This window comes from Astatotilapia calliptera, chromosome 5 (genome assembly GCF_964374335.1).
Source record: "Astatotilapia calliptera chromosome 5, fAstCal68.1, whole genome shotgun sequence".
Classification (NCBI taxonomy): Eukaryota; Metazoa; Chordata; class Actinopteri; order Cichliformes; family Cichlidae; genus Astatotilapia; species Astatotilapia calliptera.
Genome location: NC_137426.1, coordinates 35,923,427 through 35,940,817, shown reverse-complemented (window position 1 = coordinate 35,940,817; position 17,391 = coordinate 35,923,427). Strand labels below are relative to the sequence as shown.

Sequence of the window (17,391 nt, the reverse complement as noted above, 5' to 3'; positions counted from 1 at the left end):
GAACACTAATATTTGCATTTACCTTGAAGCATTATTTAAATTAGCTTTCATTTTAAAGGTCAGCAAGACACACAAACTTTATGCATCGAATATTCAGAGAGTTTGCTCACTCTTCACACAGATGGGATTTTAAAAGCTTCTCCTCTGGTATTCATAAAACTTTCGTTCTATCTAAAATTCTCTCATAAGTTTCAGTTTAGACTTGAGGGTCCTATCTTTCTCTTACAGTGTCTCAGATTTTAAACCCACCAGTGACCAAGGATATCACAGTCTGCCCTGCATCAATCCAACATAGTTCATCACTGAAAACCAGAGCACAGCACTGCAAACGACCTGCTCTTAATATCTAGTAAAATATTGAGGAACATGGAATTATTGTCATTTAAAAAACATGTTGGAATATGAAACATCCCTATGTCAGCAACACATCATCTATAGATCCAGTATCTGAATAATAAAACTTTGAAATGAATTAGAACATTACATATAGACTTTAAAGTTGATCAAATGACACTTCCTGAGCACCTGGACCGCCTGGGAATCCCAGGTGCTGTAAGCTTTGGGCAGCACAGTGCTTAGGACTGTTGCCTCACAGCAAGAAGGTTCTGAGTTCAATTCCACCATCAGGCCGGGGTCTTTCTGTGTTGAGTTTGCATTTTCTCCCTGTGTTTGCGTGGGTTCTCTCTCTCCTCCCACAGTCCAAAGACATGCAGTTAGTGGAGCTGGGTTAACTGGTCACTCTAAATTGCCCATAGGTGTGTCTGTGTCGATGTTTTAGCCCTGAGACAGGTAATTTTATGTAGAAAATAAAGTGCAGTACCAGGTGACTACATTCTGAAGTGTTGTAAATGATCACACCAGTGATAAAGTTAAATAATAAAAACAAAATCCTAATTTAGGTTTAATGAACTCACAGAAGGTTTAACGGCAGGTTACAAAGTCAAAAGTTGACCTTGATTTCTTTTACAGAACACAACAAAAGCCATTAAAAGCGAAGCTCCAATTAAGGTACCAGTTGAGGAACCGTTGTCCACCCAGTCCGAGCCTGAAGAAGCCGTGTCTCCAGCACATGTCCCCTCACCCAGCAGAGAGAAGTCCAGAAAGAAAAGCTTAAAACCCCCTAAACCCCCTAAACCACCCAAGCCTCCCAAACCTTCAAAGACGCCCAAGCCTCCGAAGGTGCCAAAGGTCAAGGAAGGAGGAAAGAAGAAAGCAAAGTCAGCAAAGGAGTCATCACCACCTCCTAAACCCTCCAGTTTTGCTGCGCTGGAGTCCCATGCAAAGGACATTTTGAGTAAAATGGACCAGCCAAAAAAGCCTAAGGTGAGCATTTAGTTATGTTAGCACTTTTTTATAGAAATGATGGTTTCTAGTTTCATTGTAGGTCAACCGTTCTGTATCTGATTATGCTATGAAATGTTCAGCTGCTGCCTGCAGGCAGCTGTAAAGTGTTAGCATATATAACTGGCTGCACAGCTTCCCCTGCTAGTATGCATTAACTGGTGCACATGCTAAACAGGCTTTTTTTAATCAAAGAAGTGCGTCTATGTCTACGTAAGGGTGGCCGTTGCTCGGTCATATACCAGGTCATCGTTTTTTAACTGCAGAGGTGTAACATAACATCTGTGAAAATGATTGTATGTATAAGCATTGAATTAAGATTTTATAGATTAGACATGTGATACACAGTTCAGTTAAACTCTTTCTGCAGTTCCACTTTCTGCCTTTGCAGGGCAGAACAGTTTCACCGATTGATCGTTCTGTTATGTTTCTCTGTAATTGCTTTCATTTTCCAGGCTGTTAAGAATGTCCTGAGCATGTCTGAGAAGGAAATGTCAAAGCAGAACAATGTGGAAAAGTTTGATATCAGAGAGCAGAATAAAAACAAGACTGAAGCGAAATGGAAGTACAAGGTAAGTTTACCGGAGCTGTTATTTTAAACTAATGGTGGTGAAGACTTTCGCCTTGGCCTGCAACAGCCAATGCATTTGAAATTCTTTAGGCAATAAGCTATGAAGGTTACAAGTTGAGCAGCTGAATAGAAAAAATGCAGGACCATCCAACAATGATTTGAACACTTCACTTCAAAGCAATCAGCCAAAGTAATGATGCGGCCCAAGTCGCACATTTGAGGCCTGCACCTCATCAGGGCTTCTCCAGAAACGTCCGCCCTCCCAGAGTTTACCTAATGGAATTACGCCATGTCCATATCCAGTGCATTCCATCTAAGTATTTACATATGCCCCCATCTCCTTTTAAAGCGTGTTGTATCGTTATTGTAGAACAACAGGAGGAAGTTTTTAGCGGGGAGAAAAAGAAAGTGTAATTTTGGTGAACGGAAGACATTAGAGGGCTTTAGTTTCTTGGAAAATACAATGCCAAACTGCTGTGGAATGTATTAAACCCCTCCAAGGACCTCCATCCCACTGCTCGTTCACATCAGGCCAAACATTTACAGATGGGGAAGAGACCCCGTTAGACCTTTACCAAGGTCACTGACAACCACATCTTCACTTGTGATCACTGTTCATTTGTGCAGAGGCTCGCAGCTTCTCTGTTAGGTCTATAAAGCTCGTCGGTGTCGCACGGCAGTGTGAAATTTCTGTTTCAGATTACAGCGCGTAGGAAACAAAAACAGCTGAGGAGTGAATATTTGAAAATGTGAAAATGGATGTTCTTGGGTTGCAGTTAATTACAGTGTGATCAGTGGGGACTTTCATGGCAGTCGTTCTGCATTCCTCTATGTGGATTTGGTTTAGTGAAAATTGGGTCAGAAAATTTGACCTGTTGGGTTTAACATCATGAGGTACTCACCCTTTTAACAGCAAGGTTTATTTTAAGAGTTGATGAAACAGTTAATGACAGCGTCTTTTCTTTTCTTTTTTTAAATTCTGATTGTTTAACAGGTTTCCTAAAGTACACAAGGACTGAGAATCTTTATGTGCCAAGTTTTAGATCATTTCTTCATTTATACGATTACTTTTTTAAGTTCCAGTTAGCTACATTTACATTGAAGTGTAAAAATGAAGGCATGAGACAGAGGCCACATTTCCTTTAAACTTCAGCTAGAATCAAAACAGTGAGCTAAGAGAGGCTCAGATGCTCTGTAGAACTGAGGGAACATAGTTATATGCAATTAATCTTTCCTTTGAAATAAAAGTACAGAGTCGGTTTAAATTGGCATGAAGTGTTCTCATTAATGCAGTGAACCAGAAATAGCGACACCAAGATATCTGTCATCCTCTCTGTTCTTTAACATAACGCTGATTACTTTTAGCTTCTCTGACATTATTTTCCTTGGAATGTTGCAGAATAGTAAACCCGATTCCCTGCTGAAAATGGAGGAGGAATGCAAATTTGACAGAACACTGCTGTCAAGCAATAAAGACAGATTCAGCTTTACTATGTCTCACAGGAAACTGCTGAGGTATGTATGGAATGGCTGCGATCGCCACGTAAATGTTCGACTTCAGGTCTTTGAAGAGACGAGCACGCCAGCTTTCTCATGTGGTGTATTTTGGTGATTGTAGAGCCATGTGGCTATCAGCAGCATATCCATTAGAGCTAATTCAAGGACTTCTCGCTGCGAGCGCCTGGCTGAGCCTCGTATCACTCCCTTATTGTCCTGCGGTTTCATTTTCAGCTCCAAGACCCTGAAACCTCAGACCAACTCAAGTGTTTTTGGATCATTACAAAACCTAAAAGAGGACAAAACCAAGCCAGTGATAGACGAGTATGAGTACGTCTCAGATGAAGGCGAGCTGAAGATTGACGAATTCCCCATCAGACGGAAAAAGAACACTGTTAAGAGAGATCTTTCCTGTGAGTATTTTGGGCTTATTTGGTTCGTGTTTCAGTTTGTTTAAATTATCAAGTTAGACTGGGCAATTTTCAGAGTATCGGCTTCAATGCGTATGTATCAAAAAGTGCCAAAGATTTACTCAGCGATATACTCTTGATCTGGTATTTCCTGTTCTAAATTAAAAACATGTTTAGGGGCATGTTTTAGCTCTGTAAAATGATTTTTTAAGACAGATGCATTAAACAGTTTGGTTTATTTTTGTACATAAATAATGGTTAAACCATTCTGACATTTCAGTTTTTGCTTAACATCTGGAAAAAAAGAGCTTTGTTTGAGAGATTAAGAACTGTGACAACATCAGCCTACACGGCACAAAGCATCACTGCTGTTTTGATTGCTGACCTAACTGTAAAATGACTACTTTTTTAATGACATAGTTATCAGATGATTGACTAAATTTTCAGTAAAATTACAAAAAAGAAAGAAAATCTCGGCAATTCAAGTCGAATTACTTGCATTTACATAATGTGTTGTTAAAGAAGAGCAAGCCCTGTTTTGTCACGAGTTAGTATATACAGCTCGTTTGTGACTGTAGCTGAAGGAAATTCAGCTAAAGACGAAGTATGAATAACAAAAGTGTCCACTTTAACTCTAAAAATCTCTAACTTGTGGTAGCACGAGTTACCACAGCGTTGTTGTTAGTAGGGATGGGTATTGTTTAGGTTTTATGTTTAGCTGTTTTCCACTTTTTCTTTGGTCATTTTAGCCTTTTTGGCCAGGGTGAAGGGAGCATCTGCCATCAAACAAGAAGACAGCTGCATGTAGCCATGATGATGTTTGCTAGTTCACATTAATGTAATAACATGGTTAGCCTACTCAACGTAAATTACACACGAACAACGTTAAGCTACTCACGCGGAGAAGAACGGCTGCTGCTGCATCATCATCCTCATCATTTCTGCTACCTGGCAGGGCTAGGGGCCAGGACTCTGCTCTTCGGGTTTTTTGGGGATGTTGCTAACTCCGGGTCCGATAACAGGCACCACACCCGCAGTAGATGTGCTCGGTGTGAGGTCTCGCAGCAAGCTATCAAATACGGCGCATTTCTCGGCTTTTAAAAAAATGCTCTGCGTCGCCAGGTGTTTCATCAGATTCGAGGTGTTACCTCCTTTGCACAGTATCAGCTTGTTGCAGGCTGCTGAGTTTGCATCTTTTGCTGTGAAGTACAGCCAGACTTTTGACCGCTTTGCCTTGGTCATTTTTAATCTGCTCTAAAAGAACATACGTACCTGGCCCCGCCTACTATGCTTGCAAAGGTAAAATGATTGGCTAGAATCCAAAGTGTATGACATCTCAGGGAAAAAAAAGCATCGAAATAAAGCACCGAAATGTGCGCTGCTTTTCGGTCTGGTTACTACCGTTTATGTCAGAACCGGTGCCATAATGGTACCGGATACCGGTACCCATCCCTATTTGTTAGTCTTATTGGAAGACTAGTCTTAAAATGTTACTAATTCCGATGTTATGGTGCTGATTGTTACATTTGTTTTTCCCTAGTTTTATCAGACATCAGAGAACCTATTCAGCCAGCCAAAAAAACAAAGTTTCAACCCTCGGTGACTAAGGTATGTACGACATCACCTGTATCTGCTATTCCCAAACGTTGGAACACTGAGGCCCAGCTTGAAAATCGTCAGCCTCCCACCATTAATGAGAAAAATAATCAATACAAAATTAGTGCTTACATTTTTGTTTAGGTTGATTCTCATAAACAGTTGTCCTTTTGCAAACTGCAGTAAGATGTAAGCTCCAGTTCTGCGCCTTTGTTTTATTATATTTGATGACATTTTACACTAAGCTTTAACATATGAACATCAGTATTTATGAGACATTCAAACAGAATGACACAATGTAAAAATTTATATTTTATACTTATTTATTATTTGTAAAATAACTTTCACTGCCCACCTACAGTAAGTTCTATGTGCTGATGAAGCATACTAATAATTCCAAAAAATAATACACACGACCTGTGTGGTGGAATCACTTTGGACAGACGCGCACACTCGATAAATGTAAAGTTTTTGCACTTAACAGAGAATTTAATGTTTTGGCGTTTTATCCATAAAACTTAAGCAGTTATGACGTTAATGTGATGCATAAACAGACTGTGAAAAAATTCTGCAGTGCTCCTTTAACTCAGAGGCGGAGACTTCCTGTGCTGTGGAGCCACACACACTGATGAGAGAAAGAGCTGTGGCATGAATGGAGGAAGAGGAAGAAAAAGCCTAGACCAAGTTTACTAATGAGAGGTCACTAGAACCCATATCACAGCCTTGATCTGCAGTTTCCCCGGATATTTCAAATTCTGTGTTGTTGTGATGCCATGCCACTCATTTAAATACATATTAAAATGAAAGATTATAAATAGATGTTAAAACTGAATTTTGTCTTTTTAATGAAAAAATTATATTTTTGAATTTAACATGTTTCAAAGAAGCTGGGACGAGAAAACAGAAGACTGAAAAAAGGACAAAGAACATTTTAGCTCTAATGTGATTAATTAGGAACATTTTTATTTAATCACACTGGATATAGGTAAACATAATGACTCCATATTGTAGTGGTTCATACAACATGTGACACGACACCATCCACTGGGAGCATTTGGTATAAAAACCTGTTAAATGAAACGTGTGTATACTATTCCTGCTGTGACAGAGCCGTGCAAAGAAAGTAGCTTAAACATTTCTGGTAAAATAGAAGATATGAAGAGGTTCATCACGATGAGGAGGACATTTGATTTAAGGCTTCTTTTTGTGGTTCATGCAATTAATTATTGATTAAGAGAATATAAAATAATCTATGTAGCAAAGGGACAAGACTGAAAACCAGTGTTAGATTATCACTATCTGAAAGCCCTCAGCCAGCAAGGCTTTAAGAAGAAGTTTAAAGACCCCCACACAACGAAGGAATCAGATACTCTGCCTTCTTTTCTGCGTCTCAGCTCCAAAAGACTAAAGTAGAAAGTGTTGCTCATGCTGCCTTCTGATGGCATGAGAAGCATGAGTGCACCTGTGAAGGCACCAATAATACTAAATGATATGTTCAGGTTTAATAAAAACACATGCTGCCATTTAGGCAACAAAATATTCAGCCGAGGCCTTACATGTTTTAGCAAGACAGTATCAAACTGCTTACTGTACACACTCCAATAGAACAGAACCACAGAAGAAGAGCCCTGATGCTAAAGTGGCTGGGTGACAGTCCACATGTGTCCCCCACTAACTATTGGCATTTCATGAAATGATGTCAAAAGATAATTTAACACTAAAGCAGCTGGTGTCGTCCTAAATCTCTGTAGTGTTTTACAAAGAAAGTTGAAATTTTAAAAAAGCACGGCGGCATTAAAATAGAGCTGTTAGATAAACTGTCACTATTAACATTAAAATGTGGGTTTTTCATTCACAAATCTATTCTTCGAAACGAGGTTGTAGTTCCATACTGGATCAGCAGATGGAAAAAGTGGGCAAATATCCCAGGGGTCCAGTCCTGAGGGGCTGCAAGTGCCCTACATTTGCTTAGAGTGTCTTTGTGTGGGGTAAGGTTAGTAAATGAGAATGTAGTCGACAGCAGAAGAATCAAATGTCAATATTGCCTGTTTTTGCATCGTTCTAAAAACATTTATGCTAAAGTGAATAACTAAAAAGGGGGCTGACGGGGGCAGACGGCTCATTTGAGCCCTGGGGCCTCCTACTGAGACTTTCTGGCGGCAGTCCTATGATAAACAGTGAGACTGCAGTAAAGAAGCCATTACAAGAAAAGCGAACATGGATTTTCCTTTTTTTGCCAGAAAAGGAAAGAAACTTGAAGTCTCTCTCATATCTCTTTCCTGTACGTTCACTTCCTTCAACACCAGAGCACAGACTCCTCAGATGAAGAGACGCTGCACATAGACACGGAGGCCAAGCCTGAGGTCAAAAGTCGCAATTCCAAGGTGAAGAAAAAGAGCGGCAGCGCCGCAGGAATTCTGGACCTGTTGCAGGCCAGCAAGCAAGTGGGTGGCATCGACTACGGCACCAACAGGTAGACTAACCTAACCCCGATGTCAATTTTCTGCTGCATTCCCATCAACACCAACAGAACTTGGACTTCTAAACTCATTTGAGTTAGAGTACATGCGCAGCATTAATCTCTAAATGGCTCCCGCTGGACCCCCTTTTCCTTCAGTAAATGAATTTTAGCTCTTCTTAATGGACCGAGGCACTGACAAACAAATGGCCTACTCAGCGGCGACGTAATTGGATGAAAAAGCTGAATTTTACAGCTTCGCTCAGAGCTGAAAAATCAGCTAGCGGCTGGAGCAACAGTTTACACCGATTCTGTCAGCAGTTTGTGTTAAGTCAGTGTTTGTTTCATCCCGTGTTAATCTATCAAACGCTGCGTGGCTCCAGGCTCTTCCCTTTGCCTTTTGCTGTTTGCGAGCTCTTGATGGTCTATTTCCACCACACTGAAAGCTACAAATGAGCAATGAAAGAAAGAAAGAAAACATTGATGAAATATGTTAATTTATCACATCGTTGGTGCTTTGAAGAGGGGCTGAAGCTTCATTATAGCGGTGTGTGATAGTCGCTTTGTTTCTTGTGGCAGCTCAGCAGGTGATAGCTTAATGGGTGTGTGGATTCATTTTGGGAGCGATGTCTTAAGGAGGATATTTGTTTTTGACAGTTTTCCTTCCTCTTTGTTCCACTGAGGCACAGTTTGTAATCTAGCTTACACCGAGATCTGGTTCAGAGCCTTCTTCAGTTCTTTCTTTCTTTCTTTGACCTCTGCCAGCGTGTTGACCACCATGTAATGGCTGTGTTGTTGTGTATTTCTTATTGACATACTTACAGTCAGCCACCTGCATCTCCCAGCACACAGGAGGCCATTCAGGGCATGCTGTCCATGGCCAACCTGTCGTCTTCAGAGAGCTTGCAGCAGCCGTGGAGCAACAGCCAGGCCAAAAACAACGGCCAGTCGAAGAACAACTCGCACAGCTCGCAGGCCGGCAAGAAGGCCGGCAGAGGAGGAGGCGGAAACAACAGCAAGCGGTCGACTAAACGTCTGCCAAAGAAACCCAGGAAGAGCAGCAGTATTGAGAGTCTAGATTATGACGACGACCAAGATCACATGGATGCGTGTTTCAAGGACTCGGATTACGGTAAGCGACAAATGCCAACTTGTTGTTGTTTCCTCATTTTTCTGTCATCGTGGGCAGGGTGGGGTGACGGCGGTAGCGAGTGTCATTTTTCCATGATACTGGTGCTGGTCAAGTTCCAAAGCATTCCCTGTTTTGCCCTATTGTACCCAGGATGTGTTTTTTTCAGCTACAGTGTACTTTATGAATTTATAAGTCACACCTACCTATTGTCTGGGCAGAATCACAGGAAACCAAGAAAATGCTGAAAATGAGACAAAAACACGAACTGAAAAGATAGAGTGTGTTTCTGGATGGCTGTCTTTCTAAGCTTAGACCATCAGAGTGATGAAACTAGGTAAACATTTCATATGCTGGAGTCTTGGGATTGCATTAACCCCAAAAATGTCTCCAAAAAAACATGCATGTTTATGTGTGCTCCTCCCCCTACACACAGAGTGGAGCAGGAAGCCGTCACTCTAACAGAAAACACCTTTTAACCAAAATATTAAAACAGCTCATCCAAACAACCTCTCACTCAGCGCTACACCCGATTACACCCACCAGCTTTGAAGGGCGTAGGATGAATGACTTTGGAGAGCAGACGTAAAGAGATTTCTCTAATTAGAAGTGGGATAACTTTAATCATGGTAAAACATTCTTGTAATCAGGATCAGGAATGGGAATGTGTATCAGGATGTTGTCATTGCGTCTGTTAGCTTCAAAGAGATGGTTTGCAAAATGTAAACAAATACACGCTTTAAAAACGAGCTTCATGAAGGTTTGTACTGGAACTGTTCTGTTGTTCGCCTTCATATTAATGCACCAATAATTGTCTTTAAGCATTACATGAAAAGTAGCTCCACACAAGAGACTGAGAATTGCTTTGAACTGAATAACTGTTTGGCTAAGTGGAAAAACAGATATTCAGACATAATCAGACTTTAGTTTTGATACAAAGGATTTAGAATCAGAAGATCCTAAAAGTAACTAAAGGCACGGTGACTGTGTCCACAGACAGTAACCTGTGCAATTGTTTCAGTGAGAGAATCACATCCATGTTTACTGCAGAGCTCCCCGAGAGCCTGAAGATCACAGATATCAGCACTGATTTCTTCACATTATCCGACTCTTCTGATGACGCACGATGACATCGTCAAAGGCTTTGCATTCAGGAACATTTTTCTGAAATTGTTCAGCTATTTGAAGATGCACTTTTTTGAACTTTTTTACTATTAAGGAGCTCTGCCTCTACAAGGTGCTCTTTGTTGGACCCAATCTGACAATTTTAGGACGTGTCCGTGGCATCAAAACCAGTTGAACACTTTTAAGAGTGCAACCCTCAATCATTTTGAATCATATTTTGTAGGATTTGTTGGAAAAACGAAAAATGAAAAGACTCCCTCACTGAGATTTCTCACGTTTTGCTGTTTCTAAATGCATAAATCTAAAACACAGTAGTTGCAATGTCTTTATATTTTATCATTTATATTTATTTGGGTCTTAAAGGACCTTAAAACACATTTTTGTTACATTATTATTTTTATATATTTTTTAAATTGCAGTACTTTTAGTGGTTCACTATTATTTTATTGCGCTTTTTTGTTTCTTTTTGTTTTCTACATCAATAAAGTTGAATGTGCAGGAGGGCTGATTTATTCAAAAACTAAAAACAGTGCAGCTGATCGGAGCTCTGTGAGTTCAGTCTGGTGTCATTTTTCAAGCGCATGAATGAGAAAATAATGTATCTGCCATGTCTGATCCTCACTGCTGCTAACAGGTGCTTTAAAAACAAATTGGCCCCTTATGTATCTGCTTGTGGAGCTTAATTTCTCAATTTGGCCTGGAGCTTTTCATTACGTGTACGTGACACGGGCTTATGTTTACTTTTCGTGCGTCTCTTTGGGGTTTTTTTGCTCCAGTTTATCTTTTTTTCCTGCAAAATGCTTTCCCTGTGAAGCCCATCCAAACACAGCTGTTTGGAGCCTCCTAGCTTGTTAATAAGCGATTAACACGCGTTCCAAACGGTTATTTTACAAGCTTTTTGAACTTCTAATTGGTCCAATTAGTTGTTCTTAGCACGAACATTCTCGCTCTAAAATCCCGAAGCTTCTCCCGCAGACTGGCACTCTGCTCTGCTTTTATAAACAGGTCATTTTTTATCTTGATCATCCAATTATCAGATATTAAAAGGTCTAGATTGGAATGGCTGCACTGTGAACCGACAGTCAACAGCTGCTTTGCAGCTGCACCGCATGCTGCCACTTCCTCCGTTTTACAGAAAACTGAAGTAATTGCAGCTTTTCTTTGCAACTTCTCAGCAATGAGCTAACATGCATGACATGTGAGTAATCTGTTCCACGTTTCGATTTTAGTTTACCCCTCGCTGGAGTCCGAAGAGGATAATCCTGTGTTCAAATCGAGATCAAAGAAACGGAAAAGCAGCGACGACACTCCGTACAGCCCCACAGGTGAACACTGGCATTGTTTAAGAAGCATCTTGGCTTCAGAGTTTTATGAAAGAAATATGTTCTAAACCCCAATATGGATGTCCTGGCAGCCCGCGTAGGACCATCAGTTCCCCGACACGAGCGGCCAGCCAGAGATGGAGCCCGGGTGGCGTCCATAGAAACAGGCCTGGCTGCGGCTGCAGCAAAGCTTTCCCACCAGGTAAATTACTTACACTGTATTCTTACACAACTGTAGATATTTCTGATCATTTTGCTCAAACAAAAAATGATGTGTCAAAAGGAGGAACAACAAAAAACCAAGAAGAAGAAGAAAAGCACCAAAAAGAAGGCGCTAGTAATAGAGGAGCCCCCGAAAATCTCTCAGGACAGTAGCTCGCCGGAGCACAATCTGGACTCCCAGGACGGCAGCCTGACAGACCACGAGTTCAACACTGGAACGGTCAAGTCACCGGGAGGGCCGCAGCCCATGGCACCCGGGGTCTTCCTCAGCCAGAGACGGCCGTCCATGTCCTCTCCCAACAGCACCAACTCCACAAGCACCAACAGCAGCGGCATGGCGAAGGGTGACCGTGTGGGCTCAGCAGACGCCAAAGGTGAGCACGTGTACAGAGTGTGGAGTGTGCAGAAGAAAATACACAACGGATGGTCCCGTCATCCTCAGAGCAACTGTCACTGGTTGTTGGTTCTGCAGAAACAGACAGAACTTTGTGCCTCACAGTGATGACTTCTAAATATATTTCCCTTTAAACCATTGCAGTGTATGTTATGAGCGATTTAACGCCAATGTAACAGTGTGTTTCCGAGAGAGGAAAAAAGGAAAAGCATAATAGGTCCCCTTTAAGCACAGGCACGGCTATTTGTTCGTTAGAAAATTTCAAATGCTGCGTGTAACGTCTTTAAAGCTTTAGTAATCTGTGGGATTAAGATTTCACTTCCCGTGAATAAATTTGAATCACTCGCCTTCTTTACACAGAGATTCTTGTAGCAGCTTTTCAGTAATGGAGCAGTAATGAATGAATATCTAATGGCTTTTAAATTGAGCAGTTTTTCAGGGAAATGAATGTTTTCCATCTTGCCAAATGAAAGTTCTTTCCAGGATTTTTTTTTTTTTTACAATTTCTAAAGCTTCATCCGGACTAGTAATCAATAATAATTAGCAAATAACAGTTTGGTTTGGCGGCCGCTGCTCTTTGAGCGCGCAAAGTGCAACCTATTGTAATGAGAGACAGTTGTGTGAACTGTTGTGAACTGCCAATGATGGATACTTAGAGGGAGTGACTCCCTCCTCCAGGAAATGCGTCTCACTTAAAGGTTTTCTAGGGATCCTTTTAGGTAGCTTCTCGTTAATGCATTGCTTTTTAATTTACATTTGCATGTGGTTCTTCCCGCCAGTATTGAAATGACATTTAGACATGTTATTTAACAGAATTTTAAACGATCTGTCTTGTTCCCCTCTGCTGGCCACAACACAACATGCTATAATTTGGCATTAACTTTTAAAAGTGCTCATTTTGTCAGAATAGCAGGCGCACTGGCATTAACTAAAATTAGCCAGAAGAAAGATGCCAAAGCACAAACAGTCCCACTGCTGCAAATCCCACTTGTTGTTTACTGTAGTTATCCCCTCGTGGCCCATTCAGCCAAGTTTGGCTTGATTAGACAAACACTTAACGCAGCAGCGAGCTGCATGATCTGAGTTTGCATGCTGCCTAATGTTACTAGCAAAGTAGTAATATTACAAATGCAAATGCTTATATAGCACTTTTCTACCTGAGCACTCAGTAAAACTAGTCTCATTCATGCAGGCACTGTGTGCTACGCTTTGTGTCTAACAAGCGTCAGAGAACAGCTTGGGGTCAGTATGTTGTCAAGTATAGTTGGTATGTAGACTGCAGCACCCAGAGGTAAAGTCAACGATGACCTCTTTACCTCCTGAGCTACAGCCACTCCTGTGTGTTTAACGGTTATAATGTTTAATATAAACGTTGGCGCTGGCACGGCTGGCAGCCTTAACCCAATTTTCCTCGAGATGAATAAAGTATGCTCAATCAATCAATAATACAAACATGACATTAGTGATTGACTCCATTACTAACCCACATGTGGTCTTTTGCTGCTGTAACCATCTGTTTCAAGGTTTGACATGGCGTGGGTTCAGAGATGCTCTTCTGCTTGCCTTTCCTGTAGTGAGGGGTTATTTGAGTTGCTGCTGCTGTCCTGTCCGCTCAGAGCAGTCTGGCCATTCTGACCTCTGCCCTTAACAAGGCATTATTATCAGTATAATTGTAGGGTCTTTACCGTCAAATATAAAGCGTCTGGAAGCGATTGTGGTTGTGATCTGGCGCTATTTAAATGAGATTGAACTGAATTGCATTTTCACCCAGAGAACTGCCACCAACTGGATAGTTTCTCTGTTTTGAGCCATTCTGTGTTAGTGATGGTTGTATGCTTGTGAGGGGAAATCCCAGTAGGTCAGCAGTTTCTCAGACCAGTCCATTCAGAGGCACTTAAATCACCTTTCTTTCCCCTTTCTATTTGGACTGAACTTCAAAAGGTCATGTGGTGACATGTGACTGTGTAATTAGATATTTGTCTTTCGTAGCTGGACCGGACATTCCTAACAAAGTATGCGGTGAGCGTAAGTCTTTCCACTGTCTGTTGGACACAAGCAAAAGTCTGGAACAACATGTTCAGACAGTGTTGATGAAAAATCACTATCTTCCTGTTAAAAGGGAGTTTTTCCTTCCCACTGTCGCCAAAGTGCTTGCTCATAGTGGGTCATATGATTGTTGTATGTATTATTGTAGGGTCTACCTTACAATATAAAGCGCCTTGAGGTGCTGTTGTTGCCCTGTGGGGCTCCTGTTGGGTATGAGTATGTTAAACATGTTTTTGCTATTAGACCAATGAACATGTTCCAGCATAAAGGCCACTAAGCTAGCAAATATTGGTGCGAACATGTCAGGATGTATTACTTTGTTACATTTTTGGAAACAAAATGTTGTAAGCTGGCTCGGCATCTTACCTCTTGTCTTTTCTTGTCTTTCCTGCAGCTAAGCGGCTAAAGAAAGGCATGGCAACAGCCAAACAGAGACTTGGAAAGATTTTAAAGATCCATCGAAATGGAAAGCTCCTTCTGTAGCATGCAGCGGACTGTCGTAGGACTGGGAATTCACGAGCTGGGTCCCATCCCAACCTCACCCCCCCGTTCACCGATTAAAGCCAACGACGTGGAAAAGAGATAAAAGACTGAAACGAGATGGGAGAAGAAGAAAATCATGCATTTTTGAATTTCTAAGAAGAACATCAGTCAAATAGGTTTTTGCCTCTACTTATACTTTATAACTTTCAGATATTAAAAGTGTACAGAACCTACTATAAATATTTTTTAAGAGAACATGTCTCATTTTACTACAGCTGTGAGTTTATCAGGGGTTGCTAAAACATGAAGTAGAATTACATTGCAGTCATTCCAAGATTTGTGAAAGTATCCCTTGCATGTATTCAGTTGCATGTGCGCTTGGGTCAGGGGTTTTTTTTGTTTGTTTGTTGGTTTGTTTGTTTTTGAGGGTTATTTCCTACTAACTGGATGCGGCTTATCATTGCCACGCTCGATTGAACTGGGAAAATTCACCTCCTCCTTTCCCAACGTCCTCGTGTTTGATCAGAATCGATTAGCGCGCGTGCGTCTCTGTCGGCGGGAACCTTTGTTCGTTTGTGCCGAGCCGTGGATCGCAAATGAGGAGCGACTATAAAGCACAAAAAGCGAATCGCGGGCAGCGCCGTCCAGATGTTTGTCAAAGCGAACGCAGTCAGACGGAGGAGGACCGGCCATAGGATTACTGACACTACACGGCGCTGATGATAAGCCTCATCCACGTCACGTCTGCGGTTACATGGGGATACTTTCTCTCTTCTTTTGCTTTCCCAGGCAGCACCGACAACATAGGCGCATCTCTGCATTTTTATAGCTTCACACATCACAGTATATAGAATGTAGCTTGTACATAGCCTTTTAAATTACTACTTTTTGTATCCTTTCCCCTTAAGGCTTCATTCAGCATTTTTACCGGTTTTGCTAATAAGAATAAATGAATAAAAGTATATATATGGATATACACTATAGTCCTAATTTTTATTTGTATTTTTTTTTAATAACAGAGGTTCACTTTTATTATTATTAGTATTATGTTGTCATTAGACGTAAAGGTGTTGCCTGGAAAACAATCGAAGACACGATACATTTTATTGTCATATGGCCTTACATACACAAAGCTAATTGTATTGTGATTCTGTCTGAACGAGAGACGAAGCTTTGAGGGAAAATTACATAAAAGGATTAAAAAAAGCAACACTTAAAGTTTCTATGACCAGCCTCTTGTTCGAGTTCTAGTATCCTGAAGGGTTTTGGAGTTATTTTACTAGCACCTTGTGAAGTGTTTATGTGTCAGTGATGTAATTTATTAATGTTTGTAGCTTTTTTATACTTGTACAATTCTAAAGAGTTTTTGTTTTCTTTTGGTTTTGGATATTTCATCAAGTTGTGAATTTACCCTTTACTTTTTGTTGCTTTCTTTTTTAGGCGTTTGTGTATTTGGGGGGCGCCACGGACATTTGACACACTAGAACCCACGTTGGCAAACTTTTTTATCTACACCCTGTCTCCAACCATTTCCAATGTGACATGATTATCATTACTATTGTTGATATTATGGTTCGAAGCAGCCGCGTCCACACCTCCATCACACCTCGGGTTGTGTTTTTTTCCACGTTATTTTGGTCAGGACATTTTCGACATGGTCTCAGTGCGCTCTGCTTTCGTCTCCGAAACGCTCTGATCAAACACTCTTTTCAGGTTTTTATTTTGTACAATACGTGTGTTGCTTTGTTGTGGTTTATTTTTGTATGTCCGACCTATTAAATGCATCCACTGTGCCAGGACAGTGAATGATACCTGTTGTAGCTGTCTTCCCTTACTGTTCTTCACAGTACTACCAAGTATTTACAATCCTTTTTGACCTGAAATATATTTTTCTGTATTTAGACGATTCTGTTGGAGATCATAGCTCACTTTTCTAAGACATGGAGAAATGGCAAATTCAACTCCGAGGAACAAACATATTGTTGTTGAATGATATGATTGTCCGCCTTGTTTACTTTTGCAATACAGTTACTGTGGAAAACCTACTTTGTAATGTGTTCCTGTCCCACCTGCGTTGTGACAGTTTGTGTGGTGAACACTAAACATGGTTTCTTTTTGCTTTCCTGCTTGACACTGTCCTGCTTAAAAGTCAAATCCAGCACTACGCACATCATCGGGCTTTTGGACTCCTCCCACAGCTCTAGCCGAGTCATTAATTAAAACCAGGCCAAAGTCAACACCATTAAAACTGTATTAACTTAAAAAGCGCTCCAAAGCAGTCCGACTTTTTTCACAGCAGGTGTGGCTGCGGTTAAATGTCCTGTGGGCAAGAAGTGAAGACGCAGAATGTGCTCAGTGAAGAGAGCTACATCAAACCTTTACTGCCTCGCGACGTTTGACGTTGTTCTTAAATCTGCAGTCAGACAGTCAAGAGTGGAGCAACAGCGAGTCTGTGCCACTAGATGGAGTCAAAAAATGTGTCTATGGAGAGGAAGCTTTCAAGTCCAGCACATGGAGAAATACAAGAAATAGGTGCCGATTTTTACCAGCAGAGAGGATGTTAGTAAAAATGGTTGCGTTAATTACTCTTCAGAGTATATATATATATATATATATATATATGTAATTTTTTAAAAATATGTTTTTGTATTTTCCAAATTATAGAATATATATACAATTTTAAAAAAGGTCTAGATAATTCATAATGATAGGATTATTGATGCAATAATACTATTGTAGAATTAAAGAAATCTGAAAAAATATATATATTTATTTATTTACACTTACGTATTTATTT

General features: G+C 40.7%; 1 protein-coding gene across 2 annotated transcripts in view; it reads left to right on the top strand.

The window, feature by feature from the left end:
• Nucleotides 1-15,022, top strand: part of phf2 (PHD finger protein 2) — a 39,349-nt gene extending 24,327 nt beyond the window's left edge. Inside the window, exons 12-22 of one of the 2 annotated variants that reach the window (XM_026169071.2) lie at nt 970-1,323; nt 1,797-1,913; nt 3,312-3,427; nt 3,644-3,822; nt 5,360-5,427; nt 7,722-7,888; nt 8,719-9,005; nt 11,357-11,452; nt 11,542-11,651; nt 11,733-12,045; nt 14,506-15,022. In XM_026169071.2, coding sequence (XP_026024856.2) covers nt 970-1,323; nt 1,797-1,913; nt 3,312-3,427; nt 3,644-3,822; nt 5,360-5,427; nt 7,722-7,888; nt 8,719-9,005; nt 11,357-11,452; nt 11,542-11,651; nt 11,733-12,045; nt 14,506-14,594 — 1,896 coding nt within the window. In that variant the 3' untranslated portion in view covers nt 14,595-15,022. Of the gene's footprint in view, nt 1-969; nt 1,324-1,796; nt 1,914-3,311; nt 3,428-3,643; nt 3,823-5,359; nt 5,428-7,721; nt 7,889-8,697; nt 9,006-11,356; nt 11,453-11,541; nt 11,652-11,732; nt 12,046-14,505 lie in introns of both variants that reach the window. The other variant, XM_026169070.2, reaches the window with a different exon arrangement.
• The last annotated feature ends 2,369 nt before the right edge of the window (nt 15,023-17,391 follow it).